The 23,961-nt window shown below is 47.7% G+C and overlaps 2 protein-coding genes across 7 annotated transcripts; one reads left to right on the forward strand and one right to left on the reverse strand.

The window, feature by feature from the left end:
• The first annotated feature begins 114 nt into the window (after nt 1-114).
• Nucleotides 115-16,715, forward strand: DCAF10 (DDB1 and CUL4 associated factor 10). The gene is made up of 7 exons (XM_042882901.1): nt 115-407; nt 2,183-2,296; nt 7,293-7,490; nt 7,797-7,999; nt 8,729-8,839; nt 10,103-10,248; nt 12,770-16,715. Exons 1-7 carry the CDS (start codon nt 115-117, stop codon nt 13,136-13,138), a joined length of 1,434 nt encoding a protein of 477 aa, XP_042738835.1. The 3' UTR covers nt 13,139-16,715.
• A 957-nt stretch (nt 16,716-17,672) lies between these two features.
• On the reverse strand, nt 17,673-23,773 carry SLC25A51 (solute carrier family 25 member 51). 6 transcript variants are annotated; one of them, XR_006181116.1, is made up of 4 exons: nt 23,704-23,727; nt 21,537-21,615; nt 18,728-20,251; nt 17,673-18,385 (listed from the first exon to the last, which is right to left on the reverse strand). XR_006181116.1 is itself a non-coding variant. In XM_042882903.1 (3 exons), exons 1-3 carry the CDS (start codon nt 23,706-23,708, stop codon nt 19,337-19,339), a joined length of 999 nt encoding a protein of 332 aa, XP_042738837.1. In that variant the 5' UTR covers nt 23,709-23,727; the 3' UTR covers nt 17,673-19,336. The 6 variants fall into 6 exon arrangements, 5 of the variants coding, with proteins under 5 accessions (XP_042738837.1, XP_042738838.1, XP_042738839.1 ...); XM_042882903.1 differs by having other exon boundaries at nt 17,673-20,251; XM_042882904.1 differs by having other exon boundaries at nt 17,673-20,251; nt 21,570-21,615; nt 23,704-23,723.
• Between the last annotated feature and the right edge of the window lie 188 nt (nt 23,774-23,961).

Below are 23,961 nucleotides of genomic sequence, written 5' to 3' on the forward strand. Positions count from 1 at the left end.
GTACGCGCTGCGGCCGGCAGGGGGCGCCGCGGCCCGGAAGGGGGCGCCGGCGCAGGCGCGGAGGGCGGCGGGAGGCGGGAGGCGCGGCCCGGCGATGCCCGGCCCGGGCGCGAAATGAGCGCGGAGGCGGCCCAGGCGGGGTCCCGCGCCGGCACAGCGGCCCCGGGGCCCGGCGCCGGCATGCGGCCGCCCTCCGCCGCCCTCTCCCCGCGGACGGCGCCGGATGGCGGCGGTCTGTTCGGTTGGCTGCGCGGGCGCTGCCTGGGCCGCAGCGCCGCCGTGGACCCGGCGCGGGACAGCTTCCGCGCCATGACCGGGCTGTACGGCTCCATCCAGCCCGCCGACTCCGTGTACCTCAGCACCCGCACGCACGGCGCCGTCTTCAACCTCGAGTACTCTCCGGACGGGTACGGGCCGCGCCCCGCTCCCCGGCCGTCGCCTGGGCCCGGCGCTCCGCGTCCCGCCTTGCGGCGCGGCCTTTGGCTGCTCTCCTGCTCTGCCGGCCTTTGGGGCGGCTCTGGAACGGAGCTGTCCTGGTCGAGGTCTCGAGGGGCTGCAGCACTCCCCTGTGAGGACAGGCTGAGGGAGCTGGGCTCGTTCAGCCTGGAGAAGAGAAGCTGCGGGGTGACCTCATTGCAGCCTGCAGTACCTAAAGGGAGCCTACAGACAGGAGGGGAGTCAGCTCTTGGAAAGGGGAGATGACAGCAGGACGAGGGGAGACGGTTTGAAGTTGAGGGAGGGGAGATTTAGGCTGGATGTCAAGGGGAAATTCCGTGCTGTGAGAGTGGTGAGGGGCTGGAACAGCTGCCCAGAGAGGCTGTGATGCCCCGTCCATCCCTGGAGGTGTTGGATGGGGCCCTGGGCAGCCTGGTCTAGCATTAAATGGGGAGGTTGGTGGCCCTGCATGTGACAGGCCGTTGGAGCTTCGTGATCCTTGAGGTCCCTTCCAGCCCTGGCCATTCTGTGATTCTCTGAGGTTTCTCTGGTGCTGCGGGGGATGGGAGAGGCGCGGCAGCCCGAAAGCTCTGTTCAGGAAAGCGTGTGTAACTGCAGCCTGCTGTGCGGTTTCCTTGGCAGAAAGGCTTTCCGTCTCACATTGAGCTCAGCAGTGTCCTCGGTCGCACCTGAGATCTGTTACCTCTGCTGTAGCTTAACATTATTTTTCATGCAAGTTTCTGGCGTGAGAAGTTCTGCCTTCTTGCTGTCCCCTGTGCGCCTGCTGTTTGTGAGGCTGCGCTGTGGACTGAGCCACAGATCTTGTCTGAAAATAAGCCCAGCAGTGGCACAGCGATGTCTCCCCTGACTTGGCCTTTTGTTGGCTGGCTGGCATGTTCTCAGCAGGCCACAGGTGGTGTTAGGCAGAAGATAGCAGCCTGGCACTGAACCCCAGTTGCCTTAAGGTCAGTTGGAACAGCTCAGACCTCGTTTGCTTTTGTGGTGGTTCAGTTCAACTCAGCAGTTGCAGAGCAGTCGCAGACCTTCTCTGACCTTTGGTCACTTGGGATTTCTTTGTAGCCTTCCTCAGCAGAGCTGGCTGTAGTGAGCAGAGCTGCCTTCCTGTTCTCTGCCCATTCTCTTGCTGACATAAAGCAGTGCTCTGAGCTGAGGACCAGGATTATACCTGTGAGCTGTTTGTTTGGCACTAGTGAGATCTGCCTCATGAGCCATAACAATCTGAGTTGTTGCACTGTTGGGGGAGCATCTTAGCTTTCCTGGAGGTTGCCTTCACTAATTTAGCAGGGCAGGCTTAACCGTCACTGTAGTGATGGTGTATCAGACTTTTCCAACACATGTAGAGCAAATAAATATTGATGCTGTAGGACAGGCTAGACAGCCTTCCCAAACTGGATGGGTGATGTTTCTGGTGCCTGCGTCCTGGTGTTTGGGACCTCAGAACTCACTGTGAACTTCTTAATGATCTGATGCTAAATCTAGACTGTGCCTTCCTCTTGTCTTTGGCCAGTAACAACAGTGCTGTATCTAGAAAACACTTTTTGTCAGAGAGCTCCCTTTTCTTTGTGCATTAGTATTGTGTCTGACTGTGATTCCTTACAGTACTGCTGTGATGTGGAGAGAAGCCAAGCCATTTTCATGAATCTTAGATCTGGAAGTTTGCTGTGCGTGTGAGGGTGTTGTGTTCGTTCGTCAGATGCAAGTGTTAATGTTTTGTTCTCCCCTGCAGGTCTGTGCTCACTGTTGCTTGTGAACAGACTGAAGTGCTGCTTTTTGACCCAATATCTTCAAAGCACATCAAAACTCTCTCTGAAGCTCATGAAGATTGTGTAAATAATATCAGGTTGGTGCAAAGGAGGAAAAGATATCATTTTTCTCTTACTGCAGTTACTTTTCTACTAGAGTCACAGAAACTTCTGTAATCTACAGAATAAATAATAAATAATAATAAGAGTGCAGTAAGTTTGCACTGCTTTGGGTAGAGTGGTTTTTTGTAGCTGTTAGGCTGCAGTTTTGTGTTGCTTTCTTTCTGCATTGGAGGCTGCATAAGGCTGGGAAGGGAAGGAGGAGAAATCTGAAAGCAGCGATGGCGGTATGTAATGCTGCCAGGTGTTCTTGTTGGTGGAAAAGCTGCAGTTCATGGTGCGAGAAGGGTGTTGCAGTACTGCTGTCTGATTTAATTGGCCCATGGAGTGAATGAACACTAAACATATAGTGAGTATGCATGACTTCTATTTGGAGTGCAGGTTCAAAACTGTACGAGAGAAGGTGCTCGTGTGAACATGGTTGGTATTTTGATTTGTAAGAGTAATTGCCTTAGCTGTGTGGAAATGTCCAAAGTTTGGGTGCTTAAAGAACAATTACAACATAGAAGAGCCAGAAAATTGAAATGGCTTCTGTGGTTTGAGTGAATCTCAGCAGTTACGTCATAAGTCATGTGGGTGTTTCTCAAGATGCAGTAGGAAGAAGCAAGCACAGGAATCTGAATTATCTGTCTGTTTGTCACGTGACGTTTTTCCTTCTTAATTCTGTTATTTTTACTTCTTCTTTGTCTGAGGATAGACTTTCACACCTGAATTTGTTCTCGAGATGGTTTTGTGACCTGGTGAATGACACTGCTGCCTCTTTCACTCCTCAGAGCGAACAGACAGCATTCTGAGCATTTCCCTCCTGCAAAGAGCCAAATGAAATGTGAGGTATTGATGCCTTCACGTGTTCTTTAGGCACAGAGATGTTTTTCACAAAGCACCCATCCTTTTTAATAGAGGCTGAAATTTTACATCAGTTGCATGTCTGTCAGAAAAGCCGAGGTGAGAGCTACCTGGCACAAACAAAAGAGGTGGTGAGAATGCGCTTTTCTGTGATGGAAATGCAGCTTTTTCCTCTGTCTTTGTAGGACATTGGTGTCCTGTGTTTTCCTGGATGTCTGCATTTCTTATCATAAGCTTAGCTACAAGCAAGCTCGCTTTGTTCTGTAGAACTTGGTTGGTGCAGCACTACGGACATCCATTGTAACTTTCCTTATAATTGTTGAGTTGTGCAGCCTGGAAGAAAACCTTTGGGATCATCAGGTCCAGCTGTCAGCCTGGCTGCTGAGCCCCGCACTAACCTGCCTCTTAGTGCCAGGTCCGCACATCTGAAGCACCTCTAGGCTTAGGGTCTCCACCACTTTCTGGACAGCCCATTCCAGCCCTGTAAATATATGAAGGGGCACCCTGTGCCAGATGCCTTCATACATATGTCAGAACAGGGAAGTATGTACTGATGTCTTCCATCACCCTTCCCTGTGCTGAGGATGTGCGTATAATCGCATAAAGTAGACGTGTTTTGCATGTGGATTTGGTCAATTTTTGAGCTGATTTAAGTGTAGTTGTTGCCCTTTTCATGTCAGAATTCCAGAACTGTTCTTCTGGTCATACCTAAGAAGGTTTTGAAGACTTGGTAGACTGAGGCCCTCTGTTTTATGCTTGTTTTTGTTCTTTAAACACCAGAGACAGTGGACCATTAATCTCTATATAACTTTCTCTCTGGCAGTTGGTTTTATGTGACTGAATCATATGCACCTTCTGTTAAGACTTCATCAATTGAAACAATCTGTCTACTTTTTCATTCCAAACTAGTTGTAACTCCCCATGTCTTTTCCGTTTCTTCTGAAACCTATTTGTGGTGTATGAAACAAGGCTGCATGCAGCATTCGAGACCAAAGGAAATGGTAGATTTGTACAGTAGAAGAGATGTAGTTCGTTTCACTCTCTTCTTAAAAACTACTGGCTTTTGTTTGTTTTTTGTGTTTTTTCCTTTCCTTATAGCTACTTGGCGTTGAACAGGCATGTTGCTATTGTGGTTTAACACTGCTGGGTCGCCAGCTGCTTTCACTCCACCTCAACAGTAGAACAAGGGGAGAAATAAGATGAAGAGTTTGTGTGCTGAGATAAGGAAGGGGAGGTTGCTCGCCAATTATTGTCATGGACAAAACGGGTTCATCACGGAAAGGATACATTTATTGCCAGTTAATAACAAACTAGAGCAATGAGAACTAAAGGCAAACTAAAATCACCTTCCCCCTGTATCCGTTGTCTTCTGTCTGCTCCTCAAGCAGGGCAAGGGAGAGAGGAACATGGCTGTGGTCAGCTTCATCTGTGCTGCTTCTCTGTGGTCACTCTGCCCCTAGTCCTTTGCTGTCCTTCCCAAACCAATCCTGCAGGGGCTTCCCAGGAGCTACAGCTCTCCAAATGCTTCTCCAGTACATAGCTCCATCTCTCAGAGGTGGAGAGCTGCTCTGGCACAGTTCTGCTGCAGGCAGCAGCTCCCCCAGGTCTCTGCTGGACCACAGGCTCTGCTCTATGAGCTGCAGTTCCAGCTCAGGATCTGCTCTGTGCAATCCTCTGTGGCTGCAGGAACTTCTGGAACGCACCCTGCTGTCCTGCTCTCACCTTGGTGGCTGCAGGGCTGCCTATCTGATAAACTTTGATTTCTGTAATGCGAGCCAAATAATTTTACCTGCTGATTTTCTCAGCCAAGTAACTTCTGTCTAAATATTCTTTCAAAATGAAGCTTTTTCTTCACTTGGTGTTTTTGAATATAGACCTGCTTTGTCTTCAGTAAGCTTCTGACTCAGTTTGTTTCCTAGTAATGATTAGTGCTGATTTTTGTTCTTCTACCTTTTTGTGTGGTAGTCTTTATGTCAGGTACGAAGGCAGCCTTATGTGCTATTTCAGTTTGGAATGATAGCTTGCATTCAATTTTATCTGGAGTCAGGATGGTCAGGATAAAGAAATGCCACCTAATCATATTAAGACCTTAATCTGGTAAATGCATTAATCCTGCTAGCATGACCCAAGTTCATTCCCACTTTCTCATCTTCTTACATGACATTGTGACAAGCCTGTTATATTTGAGGTGAGCAAGATCTCCAGACCCACGAAATGCAGAATGTTTGGTGTGCTTGGAGCACTGCACGTGGGATACACGTTCATTCCTGCATCAGGGAGTAGAGCAGAACTACTCTTTGGTGCATCAGTACTTTGCAAATATCTTGTGAAATACTAAGCACTACACCTCTGATTCTTGCAGCATCTTAACAGAATGTTGCATTTGTATTGCACGTCAGAATTTATTCTCTAATGCACATCTGCAGTGAAGGAGTCAGTAAGTTTGGGTAGCTTGTGTCACGTCTGCAGTTATTTCCAAAAACAGTATTTTTGATACCTGCTTTTTTTATTTGAGAAGCACAATTGCATGTCTTTGGATTCAAATACACGAGCTGTACTGAGGGTAAAGGAAAATAGGAGCAAACGCCTCTTCTTTGTCTATGGAGACTGTTGAGACTGCTGCAGGTGGTAGGTAAAGTTATGGGATGCAGCAGGCTTACACGGCTCAGTCCCCAGGCTCTGCAGCTGGCAGTGAGCAGTGTCCTAAGGCTTTGTGAAGCCAGATTAGCTCTCAAGCAAAAGATGTACAAAGAAGGACTGAAATTTGGGTAAGGTTCTTGGGAAGTAAGCAAATAATGGCTGTGTTTAGGTTTTAATCTCATAATATCCAACACAGCAGTACTGTATGTAGTGTAAACCACAGGATTAGGAGAAGAAGCCAAACGTAGGACAGTTAACTCCATTAGTTCTCTCAGAAAAGAACTGTTAAACACCCCGTGTAAGACATTAAGGCCAGTGTTCCAGTGTGTTCAGGGCAGGAGTGTGGTTGGTCTCAGCAGTCTGCACAGAGTTGTAGTCATGTCACAGATAAGTTGGAAAGGGTGTCTGGAGATCATCTGACCCAGACAAGAAATGAGTAGAAAAGCAGGGTATTGGGCTTGTTTCCGACTGTTCACCAGCATGCTGGGATGGCGACCCCAGTTCTCCATGCAGCTCAAGAGGCCACTTTTGAAAATGGGCACCTGACAACCAGCTTCTGTCACAAGCCCTGTGGTGAAGGCTGTGTTCTGCCTGCTGTTGTGAAGTCAGGATCTTACGAGACATTTCAGACATGACTGGTTCAGTCGGGTGCCATGTGAAGACAAGCCTTCCAAAGTGAGGAGGAGTTTGGAGGTTTGTCTAAAGCTGGTGGGCTCAAAGTGTTTCAGCAAAACCAGTGGCCAGTGAGGGACTTCCAGTGGGAATAACAAAAAGTGCCATTTGTTTCAAAAATGTGGTCTCAGCAAAAGAAACTGAAGTGCGTGGTGGGGAGAAGGAAGAAGTTGTGAAGAGCGCTAGGGGAAGAGTGAGGGTAGGTGTGTGGATGGAGATGAAGAGAGTCAAGAACGGGTCTTGATTTCTTACAAACTGATAGGATTTTGTGTGGTCTGAAGCGCACCTGTCATCTGTGTGTTTTCTGGTGTTGCTCCTTCTCAGTAGCAAGGAGATCTGGTAAATAGTGGGGAGGTGAAAGGCATAAGGGGCCGCCAGATCAGTCACTTTGAACGTCTTCCCAGGGACCTCAGAGCTGGGCTGCTCTTAGGACATTTGTGCTTTATAAAGACTTTCTGAGTTCAAGTACAGGTGAGTACTGTGCAGGTGGGTAAGTGCTCTAGTTGCCACAGGGTTTCTTTGTGTGCCTTTGTCCTACTGATGGTTGTGCAATCTTTAAACGATCTGTAATAAGGGGGAGGGAGGGGAAGAAAAGAGGCTGCTGCTGTACTGCAGGTTGACTGGCTTGTTACTGGAGATGTCCAGATGTGTAGCAGCACAGTGCTGTTTTTTAACTATTTTTTTTCTTTTTGTTGGCAAATATGCTTCTGCTACGTGTTGATTCTTTTCTGCAGCCTCTATTGTTTTTCCTGTGTTGGCTTAAGTCCTGGATGACTCATACTGAAATTAGCCACAGTATTTCTCTCCCATTTTCAGGTTTCTAGATAATCGGCTTTTTGCAACTTGTTCTGATGACACTACAATAGCACTTTGGGATCTGAGGAAGCTGAACACAAAAGTGTGCACTTTACACGGTCACACCAGCTGGGTAAAGAACATTGAGTATGACACCAATACAAGACTGCTGGTGACATCAGGATTTGATGGAAATGTGATCATCTGGGACACAAACAGGTGTGTGGGCGTACTTGTGCTGTTACATTTCTAACCCTTGCCAAAGCTTTGCACTGCCTTGATATATAGTCCAGAAAATAAAAAAGAGTTTTCTGACACTCCAGAATGTAGATTTTTCCTTTCTGGAAAGGATTTCCTCACCCCTGAGATGAGTCTGAGCTAAGTAGGGTAAAGACAACATCCAAGAAGAGTTTTAGGATTGACCAAGGTGCTTGGCATGTCCTGGGCTCCTGCAGGCATTGTTAGGGACTTGAGTCACAGTCCGACTATTTCTTGGTTGTATTTTCTTTTCCCTCCCCTGTGCAGGTGCACTGAAGATGGATGTCCCCACAAGAAGTTTTTTCACACCCGTTTTCTTATGCGAATGAGGTTGACACCAGACTGTTCCAAAATGCTGATCTCCACATCCTCTGGCTATCTTCTGATTTTGCATGACCTTGATCTAAACAAAACTCTAGAGGTTGGCAGCTACCCTATTTTAAGAGCTAGGAGGACTGCATCAAGTTCAGGTGAGTACTTGTTGAAATGTCAGTAACAGCTTCTGTGATAGAATTCCTGTGGTTTCACTTGGCAGGCAGCTAAATACTGCGCAGTCACTTGCTCACCCCCAGTGCTTTGGGGTAGAGAATAATATTAAAAAAAAAAAAAGGTAATGCTTGTGAATTGAGATAGAGGCAATGTACTAAGACAGAAAAGGAAGGGAATATAATAGTAGCAGTAATCCTGTGTGTATATTTGCAAAACAAGTGATGCTCAAGGCGAGGCAATTTTTGGTATCAAGACTTCAGCACTACAGGACATAGTCTGGAATTTTGACACCTCAGGCTTGCATTGGTGGTGCCCTTGTTGTCAATCAGCGGACCTGATAGAGTCCTGTGCTCTAAGACTTCACTGCTTCCTGCTGTTGTGTGACAGTAATGGCAGAATAGAGACAAACTACACTGTGTGGGGTGTCTGAGAAGCTGGGAGGAAAGTTCATGCCCCATCTCCTAGTAGTAGGAGCACATCAGAAGCAATGAGTGCAGCTTCCCCCTTGCTCCCCGTAGTATGATATGCTGGCATTTAATTTGTGTAAAGCGCAACCAAATGGTGCTTGGTGACTGTAAGCAGAGCTTTGAAAGGTGTTCTGTTAACAAGATGCCTGTTCTTAGCATGGCAAGGGAGAGCTAAGTGAAGGACGTGTGTAGTACACAGCCTGTTCTTAGCTTCTGTGTTCACGTGGCTGATGCTGTGTGCAGATATAACATCCTCGAGTCTGTCCAGTCCTCGAGCCGTTGGTTCCCCATGTCACCAGAATGATTCGAGTCCACTATCTGAGAAGCAGATGTCACGGTCCTCACAGCGAGAAGGTAAGAAAACATAAAAACGAGCAGAACAGTATAGCAGGAAAATGCTGTTTTTCTTTGTAGCCCTTAATGGTGTTATATGAGCTCTGATAAACCAGTGAAGTATCACTGCATGCCGAAATCGAGAGTTGTAATCACTTTTCCTCCAAGAAAGCTGAAAGCAGCAGTGAGATTTTATTACGTATTAGTACATTATTTTTGTTATGCAAGTGTGCTGCCATTTCCTTGGTTGTTTTGTTTTCTTGTTGTTTTTGTTATTGTTGTTATGTTTTTTTCCTAGCACCACTCGTGTGAGTGACCTTCAGGGGGGAAAAACCAACAGAGCAGAACATAGTTGTGTTTTGCTTTTTGTTTCCCTTAGTGATGGTGATATGTATGTGCTGTTTCTCCATGAGAAGTCAATAGCATAGGAAAAGAACAGGCACATTAATCCTAAACGTTGACAGAATGGTTTAAGAAGTTTTGTTACAAAGCCTGCCCTGCCTAAATTCAGAACTATGAACAAAGCTCAGCACCAACTTGGCAAATTCACAAGTGTTCAGAAATCTTTAGTGAATCACTTGCTAATGTAAAATAACAGCGATAGTAAGCTTCAGTTACTTGTGGCTGTGAGTTGTTCCAACATACATGAAAGAAGGGAGCTTATCTGGACCCCAAGGCAGGAGTTACCTGTGAAAATCTCTTTAAGGCAGGCAGGGGAGAGGAGGCAAGATACGCACAGCTGAGCAGGCTTAGCAGAATTCGAAGAGGCCACTGTACAAGTTTGGGAACGGGTAGTTCTTAGAAAAGAGGGCATTCAGGATTTTCTTTAAATGATGTATCTGTGTGGAAGTTAGCCCTAACTTCAGTTCACAGCATGGGATGATTTAACACACACCCTGGAAGGTAAATTTCAGAAAAGGACCCTAGTAGGAATCGGGGCTGAGCACACTGGTATTAACTTCATTTGCATTTCATAAAGCTGCAGTCTTTGCCAGCAGTCAGACGAGGCTGACATGGCCTTCACCTCATGTCAACAGCAGGGTGAAGTGAGGGGTGAAACAGTGTGTAGGCACTGAACGGGCTGCCCGGGGAGGCGGTGGAGTCACAGACCCTGGAGGTGTTGGTTTGGATTTTGTGTTGAGGGACGTGGTTTAGTGGAAAATGTTTGTTGACGGGTGGATGGTTGGACTGGGTGATCTTGGGGGTCTTTTCCAACCTTGGTGATTCTGTGATTCTATGAACGTGCAGAGTTCCTTTGGACTCACAGTTGACTTCCCTTCCTAGGTGGATCACCTAGAAATAGTTTGGAGGTCTTAACACCAGAAGTTCCTGGTGAGAGAGACCGAGGCAACTGCATTACATCCCTACAGCTACATCCGAAAGGGTGGGCTACCCTTCTTCGGTGCTCAAGTAATACAGATGACCAGGAGGTAAAACAAAAGGTTTTGAGCAGATACTTGTGAGTAAGCTGTATCAGCTGTACAACTGTATGGGAAAACCTGACTGTGGCATAAACTTGCGTTTGAATAAAGAAGTTTGATGGTAGGCAGAAATTAATAGTTTTTAAACCAGGATTATGAAATGTTTTTCTGATTGAAGAGTTCCTGTACAAGACTCTGTGTCCCTTATGCAGCATTCCTTTTGCCAAGCTTTAATGGAATACTTTTTATAGCGTACAGCTTGGCTAAATGTTTTCAAACAGTTCTTGGCCTCTCAAGCATGTGACTTAAAAATATGTACCTCCCAAATACAGGAGAAACGAACTTGGAAAAAACAGAAGACTACACAGTTGTACAGTGGTGGGCATGGTTTAAGTAGAGCAGAGAGGCTCCTCTGAATTATTCAAATGCATATCCATCGATGTCACCTGGTTAAAGATCTGCTGTGCTGACAGATGCTTTCTAGTGGCTATGAAAAGCTTCCAGAGCATATTTCTGCATTTGCTTAAAACTCCCACACTGTAGGTTTGAACATTATTAACAACAGTGATATTTAATGTAATTTTTAAAAAAGTGATCTCAACTCCTCTTAAAAACTGTGGTGTGGGCATATTGTGCAGCAGAGCAGGAGATCCTCCAAAGCAGTGCAAACAGTGTCAGTGACAGGTGACTGCATGCTGAGAGGAGGCATGAGGGACCCTTGGCCTCCTGGACAGTCCAAGAAGTTTTTTTTTCTACCAAGTGCCTGCATTCGAGATAAGAGGAGGCATGGTTGGCTGGAGGACTGCTACCTGTCCTTGCTTTTTTGAGTAGAGTCACATGAGGCTGCATCATGGAGACTGCAAAATGTTTTTAACATTGATCAGAGACTTTATGTCCCTGAAGTAGCTGGCTGAACGTTGGGTGCCCCAAAAGTAATCCCCCCTATTAAGTTTCATGGGAGCCACAGCAGCTACTGAAAGCACAATTCCATAGAGCAAACTCTCAGCTGCAGAACACTATTCTTCATCAGACTTACCGTGATCAGCTGTGTGTTTTTGCCAGCAGTGCAAGAGCCTGCATGCCTCAGTTGCACACATCTGCACGGGCAGAGGTGACCCACTGTTGGCACTGCTGAAACGCACCACCCAGTGCCTCTCTGTGCCCACGTCCACTTTCTGCTCCCCATAAACCTTCAGCAAGCATTGATGAATGCCGCTGGGTGCCATTTTTGTCTGCATGGAGGAATTAAATTGCACACCTCATTGTGGTCTCCCAGTGCTTGAGATTCCACTGGACAGTCATCTCGTTATCATCTATTTCTCTGAAGCTTATTTCGGTATTGTTATTCTGACAGTTGTGCAGATCTCCTGTCTAGCCTGCTAAGATGCAGATTTTGCATGTATACTTTTTCAAAATTACAGATAATTCTTTAAATACCTGTTACACACGTGCTTAAGAAGTTCAGTCAGTCTGATACTGAGTTATTTGTTTATTTATTTATCTTGCTTTGGAAAGAAGCCTCACTTTGTACTGGCAGCCTACAGACGTGTAGAGGGCCGAGTGGAAGCATAGGAGACTTGTTTGACATTTCAGTGCTGGTTCTGTAAACTCACCATCAAACCACTGTGCAGTGTAGAATTCTCTGAAAGTGCCATTGACCGACCCAGCTAAACCATGCTGGAGTCCTGGTGTCTGCCTCACTCTGTTAATGTTAATTTGCATTGTTCCCTTTGTCTTTACTTCAAGAGAGGGCAGTGAACAAAACAAAGATTGTATCTTCTGCCTTGCTGTGGAGAACTCAGATTCAGACACAGTGTGAATTTAACTGGTAAATGGAGTGGATTTTGCATTTGATTTGCAATTAAATAATTAGATTAAGCACTAAAATGCCCCATTGCCTCACGGGCAACAAGCTGGATATAGGTCTGGTAATAGCATTTCTTCTAATGCTATTTTTGTCTTGTTTCAAGACTTTCCTCCTTTTGAAGTCAGGGGCATAGGATGTCAAAAGGCCATTCTAAATTGTGTGAGGCTGAATTCTGCTTTTCTATAGATTTCATTTGAATGTTCTACTACATCAGAGCAAAATCCTGTCTGGAGGAGCAGGCTTTGTTCTTTCCAGGTGAAAAAGATTGTATTTAGACAGTAAAGCAGAAGAAGTTTTGATCTGCTTTACATAAATTGTTCAAAGGGAAGAACTGGCACAGGTTGCCCAGTGATGCTGTGGATGCCCCCTCCCTGAGGCATTCAGAGCCGGGCTGGATGGGCTGTGAGCAACTGGTCTGGAGGGAGGTGTCCTGCCTGCAGCAGGGGGTTGGGACTGGGAGATCTTCAAGGTCCTTCCAACCCAAAGCACTCCATGGTTCTGTGATAAGGAGATGCCAGACAGCCTGGCGGTGCTCGCAGTAAGTGCTTGTGGAGGAGCAGATAAGCAAGAGCGTTGGTGGCTGCTCTGTCAGATGCTTAGCGTGCAGCCAGGTGAACGCGTCCGCAGTGCTTCACAGTCTTTCCTTTCTCTCTCTCCCTTCAGTGGACTTGTGTCTATGAATTCCAGGAAGGCGCCCCCGTGCGCCCCGTCTCGCCTCGCTGCTCCCTGCGCTTGACTCACTGCATCGAAGAGGCCAACGTGGGCCGGGGTTACATCAAAGAGCTCTGCTTCAGTCCCGACGGCCGGATGATCTCGTCCCCGCACGGCTTCGGGATCCGCCTGTTGGGCTTTGACGCGCACTGCAGCGAGCTCGTTGACTGCTTGCCCAAAGAAGCCAGTCCCTTGAAAGAAATCCGTTCCCTGTATTCTCACAATGATGTGGTACTGACAACAAAGTTTTCTCCAACCCACTGTCAGATTGCCTCGGGGTGCCTTAGCGGACGCGTTTCTTTGTATCAGCCAAAGTTCTAGGCGCACTGTACGTCAGCGGGACCTTCACGTGTTTGTGTTCTAACTTCAGCTTAGTTGAAGTGTGCTCTTTTGAAATCCCGTAAACCCGGACGAGATCATAGTTCGCGTGGTCTCAGTGATAATGGTGTGAGTTCCTGGTGCAGCACTGTATGCATTCTCATACTGCATCTGCAAGTCAGGCTCCATGCGTTGTGTTTTCGGCCTTATAGGCAGACCTTAGCTGCTTCTGACCCTGTGCCATCAAGTCGTCGTTCTGTTTGGTTTTGTACTGTAGTACTTGCTGGTAATTTTCTTCAGCATGACTTGAAGTGGGCTGTCTGGAAGAAACATAGGTGGGATGCAGGTAGGAGCTCAGCCACCACTCACCCAGGCTTCCCTGGTGCAGCACCTCTCTGTTCCAGAGGACTCTCCCTTGCTGAAGCTGCCATACAGTAATTGTTAGATATTGAGCAGGCTTTGTGTGTGCTAAATTAGTTGGCACAAAAACACAGAAAGAAATTGTTTTGCATTAATTTGTATATTTTTTTTGTGGTTGGCTAGAAAGTTGGTCAGCTTTCTGTAATGTTTTGCTGTACTAAAAAAATCTTTGTAGACTGCTTTTCCTTGAATTATTAGTAGAAGGAAGAGGCTTCCAGGTAACAGCAGTACAATTAGGTGACAGCCCCAAGATGCACCAGGGGAGGTTCGGGTTGGGTGTAAGGAAAAACAAGTTCTCCAGAAGAGTGGCCGGGTGTTGGAATGGGCAGTGGCCCAGGGAGGTGTTGGGGTCACCATCCCTGGGAACGTGCAGGAGCTGTGGCACTAAGGAACAAAGTCAGTGGGCACGGCAGGGCTGGGCTGGGCTTGGGATCTTCTTGGTCTTTTCCAAACATAAGGATTGTATGGTTCTACAGATTGAGACACAGCTGCATTTTTTCCTCAGATTGAGTCAGAAATGCCTGGAGCAGAGCAACAGGAGCTGAATAGGTAAACCTCTTCAGCTGCATCCGCTGCACATGAACCTTAGGGAATGTTTCTTACAGTGTGTAAGATTAATTGGCAACTTTTAGTCCTCAGCCAGTAGGATTTCTTTTGTGGGAAGCTTTCCACATCAATTACATAAACCTTCATCCTGTGTTGGAGAATGAGCAGCACAGAATTCTTGCTTAGGGCCATTAGGTCTTCTGACTGCTCTGCACCTCATGTTACAGCAGGAGTTCCTTTTGGGAGTGTCTGTAGTACAACCAGACAAGTATTGCTTCACAAGTGTAGTCACTGGAACAGATTAGAACCATTCCTGTCTAAAGATCTGTGTGGATTTAAGTGGGGTAATTATAAAATCTGAAATGTGATTTAAGGGAGAACAGCGGCAACTGAAGTAGGAATGCCAAGGTTTAACCCTTAGGTTCATCACAGGCTCCAAGACAGGTGGGGGTGGGGGTTAGGGTTGGGGGGTGTCCCCATGGGCTGGCACAGGCTGCTGCTGTGGGAAGGAGCCCTGCCCACGGCATGGTGCTGGGCCCTGGTGATCCTTAAGGATCTCCGCTACAGTTTTAAGTTTTTGATGAATTTTTATTTAAAAACAAAAAAAAAAACAGCAGGAAAAAAACTCTTCAGCACTGGGTGTTTGATCATCTGAGGACTGTTAGTTACCTCCTGCACTGGGCTTTCAGTACCTCCAGCGGCTGGCTGCTGAAGGGCTGCCTTCAAATGGCTTAATGTATTGACAGAACTCCCATCAAATTATCATCTCAGCTGGAGGAGCAGAGTGCCCTTAACCTGATGTGCAGCAGCCCGTGGCCTTCTCAGACAGCAGAGCAGTAGAACATTTTCAGACCTTCTGGGCTGCTCTCTCGTTGCTGCCTTGAACTCAAGAGCACTGATGAAGTAGCAGATGAGGACATGCCTTATTTTCCAGGGCAGAGCATCAGCCTTGGTTTCAGACAGTTGTCACTTTAGAATGCTCTTGGAGCTGTGTGTGAGGAGCACGGTTCTCCAGAAGGATGCTGTTTGTGTGTGCAGCTGAGCTCTGACATAACTACTCTTCCCATTTCTCTGTGGTGAGCTTTAGCTGGAACTGGGAGATTGCAGTCATTTGACTACTCCTTTTCTGCGGTACTCGGAAGTTTTCAGTCAAATCTAACATATTTCACCCGTGGGTTTCAGAAAGCACTTGTAGAAACACCAGTGAATGATTTATGACTGGGATGGGTTGCTGTTTCAGCTCGGTGGAAGCAGTGGTATTCAGGTTTTGCCTCTCTGAATCATTGCCTTGCGAAGAAATGTGTTGCTGAGCTTTTAGATTCACTCTAATTAGCCAAAAATGTTACTGTGCTGAAAAAGACGAATCCCTAACCTTGCACCCTTAAAATTCAGTGTCCCAGCTCCATCAACCTGCCTGTCCCAAGCATAGGAAATTGTTTTATTTGATGTATTAAAGTCTGCACTAAGAGCCAAGTACAGCAGTGGCTTCAAACGTGTTTACTTTTGACCTCTCAAGCGTTACAGCGCGTGATAGATTTTGCAGTTTTTCTGAGCAGGATGGAGCTCCTTGATTGTAAAGCATGCAGATATGTTTTCTAAATGCATGGTTTCGTATTTATTGATTTCCACAGTACAGAAATTCCCTCGTTCACGGCACAGCTGGTCAGCAGAAGCGGATAGGCTGCGTCGTCGAGGTCTCTGCGTGGCACTGTCAGCTCTCAGCAGTGCGTATGGAACCAAACCAGTGCCCGAAGGTAGCTCTCCTTTTGTAATAGTCCAGTGGCTGTTGTAGGAGTAAATGCATTTCCCACCTGTTCCATTGGAGGTTAGTCTTTGCATTGTTGTAGGTCTGTTACGCGTTTGTAGGAAAGGAGGAAGAAACCTTTAATGGGACTGTGAAATGACACCCATGTCTGTGTACTTTTCCTGTGTGTGAATTTCAGTGTATCTGCATCCACTGGGCATCATCGGTCCAACAGGGGTAGTTCAGGGAAAAACAAAACCTTCATCAGAATTACTGGGGATAAAGCACAGTGATACTGACACTCATTTGTTTGCACTCTTTGAGACTTGGTAGGGACAATTTGCCTACCACCAGAATTGGAATGTAAACGTCAGGTTTTTTCTGTGTTTGTTTTTTTTTTTTGTTGTTAATTTGGGCGACACTGGCGTGCAGCAGGTCGCAGCACTGCAAAGTGTGGACCTGCTGCTCCGTAACTTGCCCTCTTGAAAGCTTTTAAGAATTCTAGTTTACAAGATTCTAAGAAGTAGGAGTAAAAGAAGGTTGAGAACCCTAATATTTTTGTCCTGCAAGAGAAAGAAACTTCTAATTTCCTGATCTCGGTCAATGGTGCATTTTCTTATGCACTAGGTATCTTCATTTAAGTGTAAAGTTTTTAATACTAGAACAAATTGTGCATGTAAATATTTTGAAATACCTGAGATTTCGTAGTATGAAGTGTAGCCTTTTCATACAATATAAAAGTATCAGAACTGCTCTGAATATATTGTACTTACAGCCGTACAGTAACTTACTATTTGTGGAACGTTTTCCTTGCTTGCGTAATAAATTAAACATTTAATAACTCAGCGAATTAAAATCTATTTTAATGTATTTGTCTGACACTGAGCTGTGTTCTGTAACACTCACTGCTTCTTGCCCGTTCACTGGAACTGAGGGGGAAAGAGCCACACCTGGAGTGACATCCGCATCTACATGTTTCCCTCTGGTGTTGGCCGAGCTTGAGCACAGGTGTAGCATGGTGTCCTTCCAAGGGCCTACAAAGCCAGGCTTAGGGGCAGCTGCAGTAATTGCAGATGGTAATTACACAGAATGGCTTGAGTTGGATGGGACCTCGCAGCCCAAGCAGTTTAGATTTGGAGCAGTCTGGGTTGGAAAGGACCTTAAGAGACCACCTGGTTCCAGCTGCCCTAACTAGCTGCACGTGGAAGCGCTGACAGCTGGTGCTGTTTGGAGATGAGCTCTCCTGGCCTCCAGACAGCAGCCTTTAAGTCACAGACCATTTCCACTCTGGAATCTCAGCATGGTGTGGTTACTCCTGGTTGTGATCAGTTTGATAATACTGGAAAACAGCCTTGAACCCAGCCTCAAGTAGCTGAAGCAGCACAGCTGGCTCTGAGCTGTCTGCCAGGATAGCAATGCAGCCTGCTCAGTGCAGTTTCCCACATCGCCTTGTGTGTTGTAGCCTTTGCTGTGACAAAGCTCTCTGTCTTTACTCCATACGAGTCTGTTCTTTAACAAGTAGGAGATCTGTGATTTGTTAAACAGACAATCACTGTCACCGTGCTGCAAAACCAACTGTAGTTACAAAGCAAAACAGAGACTGTGCTGGAACAACGCTGCACAGCCAGACAGCAACAGATAAGAATTGCGACTGAGATTTTCCCAACTGTAATTAACACCATCCATTCGAGACAGCTTATTTCAAACTGTAAGCTCTTCAAATTACGTCTTCCATGGGGAAAAAAATCCACTTCCGTTATTCCATCAAGAAGAGATTAAATAAAGTCACAACCGTAACACTGGTAAAAATCAGATTCTGACAGTAACAAACATCCAATAAGCGTTTTATTTCAACGCAAATAACCACAACATTCAGATACAGCAATGCTCATTTGTGCTGGGCCCTTTTGGGCTGTGAAGCGAGGGACCTCATTAGGACCATAATCATGACACACTGATTAGAGCAAGTATTTTGTGACAGTTTAGCAAACAAAAAATAACCATCACTACAAAGCTTACGAAAAGAGTAACTTGGTAAAAGTTTATCCCCATCTTTCAGAATAGGTGGTGAGGTTGTTTTGTTTTAATTTTTTTTTTGTCTGTTTTTAAATACAACATAATGACATAAAGTTCCCAGGACAACCAAGTTCTTCATTAAGACCCCTCTCCTGGTCTGGCTATGCCTATCCCCCTCCCGCTCCTTTCTCCAAGGCCTACAGCCTCACATCTCCCCCCGCTCACATCTGTAGGACGCAGAACACACATTTCTGTACATCTTTATCTGCACTTGCCCACAGAAGTCCATCAGTGCTTCCCCAAGTGCTGCATCATTCCAAAGGTCATCTCCATCTGCCTCCTGGTACTACAATCACAGACTTCCCCCAGTGGGTATTACCAGGAACTTAATCCTGATGGCGCCACAGTGCAGCTCTGTCTTACAGAACTGTTAAACGCACACGTCAAGGAGGCAGAGCTCCGGCTCTCCTGTAAGAAGTCTCGTTGTGATCAGTTATGGCACAGCTCTGGTGAAACGCAGCCATCTGCGAAAGACAAGATGCCTCTGTAGAAAAGAGCTGCCCAAGAACTACCTTCACAACAGGAAAATACAGGAAAATGAACTCTTATAATAAGCACTACAAAAAGAGACGTCTTCTTTCTGGCCTCACAGCTGTAGAATAGAAAAAGAAGTAGTAAAAAAAAAAAAAAAAAGCAGAACAAGCTCCGCATTTACAAGTAGAAGGATTGTAACAAGGAAGGACACTTTAAAGCTTTCTCATCTCTGCTGTTTCTCTCCTTCCACTTTCCCTTTTCACGTTAAACCGTGTGCGTACATACGTGCACACAAATGTGAGTCAGGGCACACCGAAGGCAACATTCAGTACCTGCTTTTATGCTGCCGAACGAAACGTTCTGCTTGAAGCCGAGCACCCAAGCGGCCAGCAGGAGCCTTGGCACAGGCTTTGTTTAAGCACAGCACTCGGGAACTCGGTCATCCTCCTCTGGGGTCGGTGTCCATTTGGCCACGAGCAACGGTGAGCACTGAGGAGCCTACATGTGTCTGAGCACGTAAACGCACGTCAGCATTCTGAAGTTCATCACATAAGGGAATGAATTTCCATCAGCCTCCCCCTGACTTCCGTGTTCTACAGGGCACACAGTGGAGCGCGCTCGGTCATGGAGTGTTAGGAACTTCTGGGAGTGATACTGAGCCAGCCGCTGGGCTGAGTGATGAGTTCGTGGGCTTTTTGGTTTTGGTTTCATCTGTTCGTCTCGTAGTTTCATTAAGGGTAAATCCACCTGCCAGCAAATAAATAATTTAAGAAGCTACTTGTAATTGCACCAAGGTTTGGATGTACCACCGTTCACCCCATGTGCAGTGAAGGCCAAGACTGAATGCCCTTCACACTATGCAGGCACTGCTCCCAGGGATCAAGCGTCATCAAATATGGCAAAAACCAAATGAATTGAAGGGACGAAGAAAATAAGTGTTCTCATAACAGCTTTAGCAAGAACTCATAAGTTGCATTGATTATGCCCCAGGATAGGACCGAACGATGGTAATTCAGATGGGCTCCCCTGAAAAGATTGATCAATTTCCTGTCACGCTCCAGCCAGATCTTCACAAAAACTGTCGAGAAGGACTGAAATTCACCCCCGATCTGAGCTTGCATGCGAGCTTTTACAACATTCATTGGGAAGAACAAGAATCCCAGCATGGCACCCAACAGCCCGCCACAAATGAAGTCATTGACCAAATGAGTGCTGTAAGAAGTTGCTTCAGGCAGACATTGTTTAATAGGTCCTCTGAGGCCAAAGAAGAGTACATTACTGGGCCCATTGCGGAGCAGAATAGGCACCAATCCCCGGTAGTACTCTCTCATCCCATAGACTTTCAGTACCTTGAAAGCCTGGTACGTGTTTGTGAACTTATCGTGGTGTTTGTAGTCCTGAAGCAAAGTCTGCACTCGCTCAAAAGGAGTAAGAACAGCTTCTGTGGTCCCTGCAAGCACTGCTGCCATGCTGCGTGTCAGGAGCTCGGGAGCAGTCGTGTGGCTGTGGAGCAAGGAGGAGAAATCCTCATACAAGCCAAACATGAGAGCCAGCGTGGTCGTCTTTTGCATTAAGGGAGGGAGGATGCCACGGTAGAGATTTCGAATTCCATCCTTCTGCAGCTGATGTATCGCATCCTTTGTTTTCAGACCATACAGCTGCTGTCGAAAGAGGACCTTCTGGATGGGAAAAGTAACTGCTATGTTGGTGAAGGCCGCACAGTAACCACACAGGTAATGTTTGCTAGAGGTAGCCGTAACGTCACTGCTTGGATCTTCCTCTGAACTTCCTGGGGAAAAGCCTTCTGAACCCATCATACTGTCTTTCTTACTGCTGTGTACCTCAGTCCTCTTTTCCTACATCAAAAAACAGAAGAACGCACATGAGCAGAGCTGCGGATGGCCCAGCTGCTTTCTCTCATACCAGCACCCAGCACGGCACATCTGAGCAGAGCCCTTAAAACCTGAAGAGCAGTCAATGCCAAATCTTTCAGATGTTATGCCCTTTTCTGCAGGGGTCTTGGAAGCACAGGTTTTCCTCCTGGTGTTTTCTAATTGATACAGAAACAAAGAGGGAAACAAAACGACATATGAATCTCTTGTGTGCTACACAACAGCTGACAGAGGGAAGCTCACTCATTCGACCTCCCACACGGCACGCCAGGGAATTCAGATAGCACACGGTCTGCTCTCAGCCTGTTAACAGCAAAAACACAGCACTGAGGGTGGAGGCAGAAGAGAGTCAAAGGAAAAAACAAGCAAACCCACCGACACACACAGTATTTCTATATAGTCTGATCCGCAATCATAGGATTAATTTAAAGGACAGGCAACTTCTAACACAACTTTGAACATTTCTAGCAGGTCCAGGTAGTCAACCTGCAGGTTCATCTGCAGAGGAAGATGCACCTGTAACCCCTGCTTGATTTTAATGCAGAGAAGGCCTCAAGCTACGGCAGCTCTGAGGGACCCCTGAACAGAGAACGCCTCTCTACACTGAGCAGAGAAGCTCCAGAGTGACCCTTAGGAGGCAGTACTTGAACGTCATTTAAACAGGGATCGCTGACTCAGCTGTTACAAAGTGCTGACAGCCCCTGGCAGCAAAGTGCGTGCAATTTCAGAGGCCTTAAAACCATACCACGAGCCAGTCCTCCAACTAGGCAAGAGCTGCCACTTCTCTCACTACAGAAGCCTGTACAAACGTGAAACTGTTTATCTTCAGCACTGCAGAGGCAAACTGGACTGCTCTAAGTCACACGATACTTTACTTTGACCATGTGCATTTTCTTCTGAAACTGAGTTGCATACATCTCTGTGGACTTACTTTTCTCCTGCACACACTATGTAATGCGTTACAGTCTGACACGTGTCCAAATCCTAGAATGGCTTGGGTTGAAAAGGACCTCAAAGATAATCTGGTTCCAACCCCTTGCAGGTCACCAACCAGCAGCCCAGGCTGCCCAGAGCCACATCCAGCCTGGCCTTGAATGCCTGCAGGGATGGGGCATCCACAGCCTCCTTGGGCAACCTGTGCCAGTGCCTCACCACCCTCTGGCTGAAAAACACAGTGTTTGTGTTGATGAGAAAGCATTCAGTTTATGTGGCTCATGCACTACGCCATATACACACCAGCTCACAGCACCTTGTGGATGACAGCAGCTCTATCTGCACGCACCGAAGCAGCCACACCTGCAGGTACACTGGTCTCAGTCGCTCCTCCACTGGAAGGGGAACAGTGGGACGAGAGCTCAGCTCACAGTGCGGAGGTGCCACCAGAACAGCACCGTTACACTGAGCATTCAGAAGCCCGTGCCCAGGACATCAGTTTTCCCCTAGAAATAAGCTAATAAGAGACGTTTGGTTCACTCTCATGGCCCCTCTGGTGGGGCTGTTGGACGCAGAACAATGCACAGTGCAGTGACACCCCCAAAGGTGAGCCGTATGGCTCAGAGCTGGGGAGCAGCAGGTGTTGGGCACTGCGAGTCTGCCCGGCAGTGCTGGGGGCAGAACCCTGTCTGCAGACAGCCCGTAAGCACAAACCACCTACTGATGATACACAACCCACTTTGTTACAAGCCAATATCAGAGTTCAGCTCTTAAAAAGACAGCGAGAGGTTTGGGTCTATTGTACTGCCTCCACACAGACCCCCAGAGCCGCAGCAGCATTTTGTTTCCATGCAGGATGTTCCCTCCTGCATCTGAGTGTGGGGACACACGCAGTCCTTTCTGACTGTGTGCCCCCCCTCGACCCCCACTCCCCTGACACGCACACGTGGCTCTTCTGCAGGACAGCAGCCCACCTAGCCTGCAGCTCACTGGCTCAGAAAGGCACAGGGGAAAGAAAGCAAAACAACAACTTTTTATCTGATACTGCCTTTTCACAGAATCAAATTTATGTTGAAAAAGAACAGAAACAATATTTTAATTTTTAAATAGAGAAGACCTAAGATCACAGAATCGTATGGACTAGAAGAGGCCTCAGAATATCAAATCCAGCTTCCCTGCTGAAGCAGGTTTCCTACAGCAGGCCACCCAGGAAAGCATCCTGGCAGGTTTGAATATTTCCAGAGAAGGAGACTTCACCACCTCTCTGAACAGCCTGCCCCACTGCTTCGTCACTCTCACAGTAAAGAAGTTCCTCCTGCATTCCAGTTTCTGCCCATTACCCTTTGTTCTACCACACCACTGAAATATATATATATATATATCTATGTTTTAGGCCATTACTACTGCTATGCTCCACATCATCCCTTTGTCTCCCACCTCCCTTCAGATATCCACTAATGTTTACCAGATCCCCCTCAGTCTTCTTTTCCCCAGGCTGAACAGCCCCAGTTACTCAGCCTTTCCTCACACAAGAGATGCTCCAGGCCCTTTACCCTCTCTCTAGCTCTCTGCTGGACTCCTTCTAGGAATCCCTGTCTTTTTTGAACTGGCGAACCCAGAACTGGACACACTATTTTAAATGTGGCCTCACCATGGCAGACAAGAGAATTAGGATCACCTACCTCGACCTGCTGGCCATGCTCTTTTAATGCACCCCAGGCAGCCTGCAGCCTCTACTGGTGCATATGTAATTCTCACCCAGGTGTAGGACTCACACTTGTTCTTGTTGAAGAGCAACCTGCCCAGGTCTCACAGGAAGGCAGCACAGCCTTCCAGGGGGTGCACCAGCCACTCCTCTCAGCTTTGTACCACAGGAAACTTGTTAGGATGCACTCTATCCCTTCCTCCTGGTACCTGATCAAGACACTGAACAGCCCGGCCCACCCCTGCCGTGCCCACTGAGCTGTGTCCATCAGCGCCACACCTCCACGGCTCCGGGACAGCTGCACAGACGCTGACCCCACCGCTCCCTGCACATTCTGTCTGATCGCCCTTCGGAGAACTTTTTCCCAATTCTCCACCTGAGCTTTCCCTGACGCAACCTCTCACAGAATCACAGAATGGCTGGGTTAGAAGGGACCCCAAGGATCACGAAGCTCCAACTCCCCACCAAGCTCCCCATTTCATACCAGACTCCACCCAACCCGGCCTTGAACAGCTCCGGGGACGTTCGGGGCACCCGCAGCCTCTCTGAGCAGCACCCCTCTCTCGTCCCGTCGCCGTTACCCGCAGCAGAAGCCGAGCCCCAGCTCACCGCAGCCTCCTTTCGGAGACCCGCAGAGAGCAGCGAGGTTCCCCCCGATCCTCCCGTCGCAGCCATCGCAGCTCCCCCTCCCGCCCCCAGCGGAATTCCCGACCGCCCGCACTCCGTTCTCCGGACTCGCTCTCCGCCCAGCCCGCAGCTGCAGCCCCGCGTCCCTCACCGCATGTCCCGTCATGCGGCGGCCGGTGCGGATCCCTCGCCCCGCGGGAAGGCCTCGGTGAAGGCGCGGCAGCGCAGCGGGCGGCGGGCGGCTCCCGCGCCGCCGGACGGACGAGGACCTGCTGGCAGAGCGGACGCGGAGTTACGGGGAGCGGAAGCCGCGCGGCGCCTCCCGGGCCCGCCCTCAAGGTCAGGCGGCGGCGCGCCGAGCCCGGCTCCCGAACCGCGCCGCCCCGCCCCGGCGCCGCGCCGCCCCCCG

The sequence above is a fragment of the Lagopus leucura genome, unplaced genomic scaffold (genome assembly GCF_019238085.1).
Source record: "Lagopus leucura isolate 7727_CA_CO unplaced genomic scaffold, USGS_WTPT01 Super-Scaffold_100036, whole genome shotgun sequence".
NCBI lineage: Eukaryota > Metazoa > Chordata > Aves > Galliformes > Phasianidae > Lagopus > Lagopus leucura.

Coding starts and splice junctions, on each gene's coding strand:
- DCAF10 (XM_042882901.1), top strand. CDS start 115: ATGAGCGCGGAGGCGGCCCAGGCGGGGTCCCGCGCCGGCACAGCGGCC. Junction 408..2,182: donor CTCGAGTACTCTCCGGACGG/GTACGGGCCGCG, acceptor TCTCCCCTGCAG/GTCTGTGCTCACTGTTGCTT. Junction 8,840..10,102: donor ACGGTCCTCACAGCGAGAAG/GTAAGAAAACAT, acceptor TTCCCTTCCTAG/GTGGATCACCTAGAAATAGT.
- SLC25A51 (XM_042882903.1), bottom strand. Junction 20,252..21,536: donor GAGCTGCTGTCATCCACAAG/GTGCTGTGAGCT, acceptor TTTTTGATGTAG/GAAAAGAGGACTGAGGTACA.